Source organism: Pararge aegeria, chromosome 18 (assembly GCF_905163445.1).
Source record: "Pararge aegeria chromosome 18, ilParAegt1.1, whole genome shotgun sequence".
Classification (NCBI taxonomy): domain Eukaryota; kingdom Metazoa; phylum Arthropoda; class Insecta; order Lepidoptera; family Nymphalidae; genus Pararge; species Pararge aegeria.
Genome location: NC_053197.1, coordinates 15,199,835 through 15,206,795, shown reverse-complemented (window position 1 = coordinate 15,206,795; position 6,961 = coordinate 15,199,835). Strand labels below are relative to the sequence as shown.

Here is a 6,961-nt window from a genome sequence, read left to right as displayed (position 1 = left end):
TAACTAAAAATAAAGTTGGCGTAGCGGGCTAACCTGTTAGGGGTAGGGCAGTTAAAAATCATATCACCCCCCTCGGCTTCTGCGTGACAAGGTACCAGAACACTAAATCGCTGGTGGGCAAGTCTTTGCCCCTCCAGAGCAGAATAAAAAAGACCTTATATTTGACGGCCGACTGGCGCAGTTTGCAGCGACCCTGCTTTCTGAATCCAATGCCGTGGGTTCGATTCCCACAACTGGAAAATGTTTATGTGACGAACATGAATGTTCATTGTCTCCAGACACTGTATCTGTAAATATATATGTTTATCTGTATTTTATAAGTATTTATGTATAAGTATTATTCATAAAAATATTCATCAGTCATCTGAGTACCCATAATGGCGCATCCACACATGCCCGGCGGCACGGCCGGCGGCATGGCCGGCGGCCGGGCCGCCGGCCATGCCGCCGGCTCATGCATCTTTTACCTGCGGCACGCGCGGCTTTTGGTGCCGGCGGCAGTTTGCTTGCGGCTTCGATACGGAGTGGTAGTGTTGTCGTATTCATTTAAATAACAAAATGACAGAATTTAACTGGGATGATAGTGCTGTACTTTTATTAATAGAAAAGTATCAAGAAAATGAACTATTGTGGAACCCAAGGCATATGGATTTCAAGAATCGCAACAAAAGAAACGATGCTGTTAGGGATATTGCTTCTGTGTTCAACATAGCATCAACAGAAATTGAGAGAAAACTGAAGAATTTATCTAGCCATTATTTTCGAGAAAAACGCAAATTTGAAGAATCTAAAAGGAGTGGATCTGGACGGGATGATGTTCAATTGCCGAAATGGTTTGCTTATAAGGCGTTATCATTTCTTAATGACAAGAATGCACCGGTACCGACTCTGAACAGCCACACACCTAGTGTAAGTACCCATCAAATTCTTATAATTACCTAAGTAGACTAGTTGGTCGACCATAATAAATTTAAAATACATATTTCATTATGCAATATTTTCGTTAATAGGGGTAGGTACAAAGTTTTTGCTTCGCGTATTAATATTTTAGATACCTACTACCTACAACCCGGTAACAATACATAATACCACGGAGCGCGGGCGAGCATACTCTCGTTTTTGACCTTATGTAGTCGGCATAACACTTACCGAAAGCGAAGTATTCGGGAATAAGCGCTCGTGAAGAGTGTACAGGGTTACTGGTGAGACATTTGCAATACTTGAGGACGTGATATATGGCCAACTAGCTGATGCCCGCGACTTCGTTCGCGTGGATTAAGTTTTTAAAATCCCTTGGGAACTCTTTGATTTTCCGGGATAAAAAGTAGCCTATGTCACTCTCCAGGACCTTAACTATCCCCATGCAAAAAATCATGTCGATCCGTAGCTCTGTTGCGGCGTGATTCAAGGACAAACCAACAAACACACTTTCGCATTTATAATATTAGTATATATTAGTATGAAGTATGAAGTATGATATGTAAGATGAAAAAAAATATATAAAGAAATAATATCAATTATTTACTGAGTAAATGTAGCTTAAACTTACATAATTATTTGTATACACTATACATACATGTTATGTTTATAAGCTTGGTTTTTATTTAATATTTACATACTGATAGGATATATTCAAAATATAGTATTGAAGCTTGTTTGCAATTATTTATAAGATTTCCTTTTTATTTTCAGTCTTCTCAAGATAATATCACTCCCCAGACTACGCTACCTTCGACAAGGACTTCACGAAAGCGAAATATAGAGAGAGAACCTGAAGTTGATGAAGCTTTGCAATTACTGAGGGAGATCACGTCTAATGCAAGGCAACGCGATGATGCTGCTATATTTGCAGACTATATAAGTAGCAAGTTGAGGAAGATGGATCATTACACGATGTGTACAGTACAACATCAAATCCAGAATATTATCTATGAAGCAGAAATGAGAATGGGTTCGATGAATTTTGATACTAGTAATACTACTCAGCCTCTTCGTTATCAAAATGTTCGTCCAGGATACTTCACCGGCCAACCTACAACGTTAGCAATGTCACCGTCGCCCTCAACTTCGCGCTCTTACTCTGTTCAATCAGACTATGAAATGCAAAATAGCCCAGATGTCAATACAAGTGACAGTCTGTTACAAGTCTTGGAAAATAATTTAACCAAATAATTTAACCGAAAATAGTGTAATAGATTAAAATAAGGTTACATATTAAAATGACGAAAAACGCAATGCCTTTACTTAAAACTAAAATAAATGTTTATATTTTCGGTTAAATTATTTTATTTTAATAAAAGCTTAAAATTATTGATACATGTTTCTGATTCCTAAATAAAACAATTATTTGAATAATCATATTTTATTTCTTTCAAACATTATATTTGATATTGCCAAGGAAGCTGACCTTGTTCCGATAGAAAATAACATTTTAGCTCATTTCTAATTACACTTGGTTCTACATTTAGAGCGATCTGCGGTATATTTTGTTGCATTTCGTTCAAAACTCCATCAGTAGTTCTTTCATTTCTCTTCATAAAATTATGCAGATGCACACAAGCCATCACGACAATTTTTGCTTTCTCATTTTGTAAACCAATGCGTGAATGCAAAATTCTGAATTTATTAGATAAAATGCCAAACGCGTCTTCTACAACCATGCGCCCGCGACTAAGTCTATAATTAAAAACCCTCTCAGGTGATCCTTTTGCATGATATCCAGAAAACGGTTTTATTATATTCTGTGAGATGGGGAAAGCATCGTCACCGATGAAATAAAAAGGTACAGGTGTATTTCTCCCTTGTAATGGAATCGCTTGTGGCAGACTTAAAGTTCCATCTCGTATCATATCAAATAAAGTTGAATTTCGTAGAACTCCACCATCAGATATTCTGCCCTGACATCCAATGTCTACGTATAAAAAGTTATAATTGGCATCGATTAAAGCTAGCAAAACAATACTGAAATATGACTTATAATTAAAAAACTCAGAACCGCTATTAGTTGGACATAGTATACGTATATGTTTCCCATCGAGGGCACCTACGCAATTAGGTACATTCCATTTCTGCATGAAACTTCGAGCCACTGATAGCCATTCTCCATGTGTATTCGGCATCTGTAAAAAAAATTGTTTGTGATATTTGTGTGTTTAGTTCTAGTTATATGTATGTAAAATGTGTGTGAAGTTCCAGGTAGGGGAGAGTGGGTAACGGTGGATCAAGGGGTACAGTGGATCGAACGCGGCCTATATAATGCGCACATTTACACGATATAGCATTTTACGTTCTATTTTGTATTGCCCTTGACTCGCTACCGGGGTGCGACGGAAAAGTAAGTATGAAAGCAAAATATTTTGAAGTTTTAAAAATGTAATGCTGCAGTTTGTAAAAAGTATTTAATATGAATCAAAAGTCACATGGCGTCATCAGATATGACTATTTTTTTTAAAGAAAGGGAAATCCTTTCTTTAAAAAAATAGTCATATCTATAAACCTGAGAAAGGTAGCCCTAAGATTGCTATGGCAGTGTGTACCTTATTGATTTTGCTCAGGCTTTATTATAAAAACACATTCTAAAAGTGTTAAATTGTGGCAATATTTAGCTCTACAAAAAAGTTGATTCACTGTTACCCATTGCACTCTCCCCTACAGTATAAAATCAAATATTATAATTGTGTCTTGTACATGCCGTAACTGTGTGAATGTATGTGGTCTGTTTTGTTTTCTAATGTAGGTGTTCAGTTTCTAACTACCTAATGTGTTACGGATATTTTGTACTTACCCTTAAATAATTGGATAATGTAGACACCAAAGTTTGACAAACATCTAGAATTATTAAAGAAATAACTTGTGGAGACACTTTAAACAGTGTACCGAGTGAAAAATAAGAGTCTCCTGTAGCCAGGTATCTCAAAGTAATTGCTAGTCGATCGGAAGCTGACACAGCATTTCTCCAGCGGGTGTCAGTTTTTGATATCATGGGTCCAGTTAAATTCAGTAATATTTCAAATTCTTCACTAGAGATCCTTAGAAAAGTGTTAAATTTCGAACGAATATTTCTTCGGTTTATGTCGTCCCTTCTAAAATCTTCAAGTATCGGGGACACATTAGGCCTATTTCGAAGACTTGGTCTGACCCAATATCTTCGTTTGATTTTGCGGTTCTTTTTATGAATAATGACATACAACACTACACTTGCGATACACGCAACTATATCATAGTCCAACATCTTTCGATTCTACGTACACGACTAATTTCAACGAAAGTCACAACACTACTGCGTAAATTGCAACCGCGACTGCAGGCCGCCGGTAAAGCCGGCGGCAAAGTCAGCGGCAAGGCGGTCTGAAAGTCGGCGGCAAACCCGGCGGCATAAGCCGGCGGCATGTGTGGATGCGCCATAACACGAGCTACGCTTACTTTGGGGCTAGATGGCGATGCATGTATTGTGCTAGTATAGTTATTTATTTATTATTTATAGTGTGCGAGGAGTTAATACAAAAAAAAATTATGAGACCCTGGCGCAGAGGTGAAGCGCACCTCTGCGCCAGGGTCTTATAATTTTTTCAGGTATAAAAACTGAAGAATACAGGCAAAATGAGAGTCGGGCTTTGTCTGTATCTCCGTCAGTATCCATATCTCAAAAGGAAACGTATTACGCTGGTTGAATTATGAAACAACTTTCAAACAACACCAAGAATCATCGTATCCAGCGTATTATAGATTGTACAGAAGTAGCCGCTACTTTGCGGAAGTCCTAATTATCCTATTAAATAATCATTTGAATAAGATATGAGCTTTGAAAGGCCCTGTGGTGTGTAAGCAGTGGCGTGCATAGAGGGTATCCACAGGGTATGCAGATGATATAAAATGAAGAAAATCTCCGGTAAGAGTTATAAAAAACTTAAGGAAAGGCATTGTAAGAGTTATAAAAAGCCTGCTCTTAAGCATTTATTACTCGTACTGGAGATTTTCTCCATTTTATGTCATCTGCATAACCTGTGCATACCCTCTATGCACGCCACTGCGTGTAAGTAAGATATTTTGTTGCCGGTGTTATTACAGGCACATGTGACTGAAGTCAAAGTCAAAGTCAAATATTCTCTTTATTTAAATAGGCATATAGATGGCACTTTTGATGCGTACATTACATTTAAAATATGACATAGAAGTAAGTTGATGGCGATAACTAAAATCGTTAACTTAAAACTAAAGCTACGAACTTTAGTTTTTAATTAACATCTACTCGTCTAGTTGATGGACGGGGCGTGTTTTGTATGACATGTTCCGTGTGTTTCACCGATGCGTTCTTAGGAGATCCCGGAGCCTCCCATCATGTGCTGAGGCAGGCCACCGAGGGGATTTTAGGGGTAGAAATCCCACATAACCCAATTCTCCTCCCCAAGAATTCGGGTTTCTCGTAATCAGGAGATTTCCCAACAAAAACGCACGTCCTGCAAACTGTTGCTCAGTTTATATGCGATAATTTTTTATCCACCATCAGCTGGCCCATCTATTTTGTATTTATGAAGTTATACTTCTTTTGGCGCGTTAGGGAAAAAGTAAATTATTACGATGCACGCGCACACCGTCACAAAAAACCGATGCCTTGAAGTTAGCTATAAGATTTGACAGTGTACACTTTGAATTGCCAAAGTATGCGGGCTCTTTCCGGTGAATAATTGATTTAATTGTACAAAAATCTCAAATTTTAATGTCAAGTGAAACTGGGTTGTCCGATAATGAGCTTATTGGTATTCCAAATTTAATTATGTCCATTTCTTTATTTAACTAAATATTGCGTTATAATAAAACTATTAGTATACTAGCTGTCCCGCCGAACTTCGTACCGCGCATAATTTTTTTTTTTATGAATGTTATTATTTTAATACTTATTATCCTATTCCGGTCTAAGAGGAATCCAAAAAATCATAAAAATTTGTCCAGCCCATCTTGAGTTATAAATGGTTTAACTGACTTTTTATGTCAACTCACACGGGAACGCTGTCGAACGGGATAAACAGTATCCTATGTCCGTCTCCTGGCCCTAAGCTACCCACCCACTAATTTTCAGCCATATCGGTACAGCCGTTCTTGAGTTATAAATAGTGTAACTAACACGACTTTCTTTTATATATATAGATTAAATATCTTTTTTCCATTGTTAGTGTCGTTTTTTCTACAGACAAAATAGGGCGTAAGATACAATTTTTGAAAGGATTTCTTTATTAAGGATAATATACTACCAATTGAAATCTTGGAGATGTCTCTTAAAAAGTTCAAAGATTGTATTAAACGTAAGCTTATAGAAAAGTCCTATTATAGTATAAAGGACTACGTAATCGATAAAAAAGCTTGGGTGTAAATTACTGCTCTAACCAGGTTGCTCTTCTAATAATTTAAAATTACATTGTGAGATGGTGATAACAAAAAAACCAAAAAACCCGCGGCTAAGTTTGTTGTGGGCTTCTTCTTAGACCAGGACGCGTATGGAACCCTCGTAGCTTTAGTTTTAAGTTTACGAATGTGGTTATCGCCATCATCTCACTACCGTGTAATTCTTATGTACGCATCAAAAGTGCCACCTGTGGGCCTACTTGAATAAAGATATTTTTGACTTTGGCTTTATCTTGTTACGCCTTTTTCTTATTACACCAAAGAAGTATAACTACTAACGTGTGTTCATAAGTACAAACACGTTTTTTTTTCTAACAATTTGACAACCCTAATGACGGTGCAGTTAATAAGAATAGTCGTAGGCGTGAGTTTTCTATAGCAATTGCGCCCAATATCCTCTCAATAGCCGATACCGCGTCACATCCTCGTTACTCCATACTTTATTTCTACTAAACAACTGTTGCTCTATTTCGGTAACTCGTTTGTCGGCCTTTTAACTGATTGTCTATGGACATTTAGTGTGAGATGGTGGAAGCAAAAAAAATACTCGGCTAAGTTTGTT

General features: G+C 37.3%; 2 protein-coding genes across 2 annotated transcripts; one reads left to right on the top strand and one right to left on the bottom strand.

Annotated features, from left to right (window-relative positions):
- Window positions 1-429: 429 nt before the first annotated feature.
- On the top strand, window positions 430-2,226 carry LOC120631709. The gene is made up of 2 exons (XM_039901389.1): window positions 430-909; window positions 1,693-2,226. The coding sequence occupies exons 1-2, from the start codon at window positions 559-561 to the stop codon at window positions 2,170-2,172; spliced, it is 831 nt and encodes a 276-aa protein (XP_039757323.1). The 5' UTR covers window positions 430-558; the 3' UTR covers window positions 2,173-2,226.
- A 103-nt stretch (window positions 2,227-2,329) lies between these two features.
- Window positions 2,330-4,399, bottom strand: LOC120631657. Its single transcript, XM_039901323.1, has 2 exons — window positions 3,785-4,399; window positions 2,330-3,119 (listed from the first exon to the last, which is right to left on the bottom strand). Exons 1-2 carry the CDS (start codon window positions 4,229-4,231, stop codon window positions 2,379-2,381), a joined length of 1,188 nt encoding a protein of 395 aa, XP_039757257.1. The 5' UTR covers window positions 4,232-4,399; the 3' UTR covers window positions 2,330-2,378.
- Between the last annotated feature and the right edge of the window lie 2,562 nt (window positions 4,400-6,961).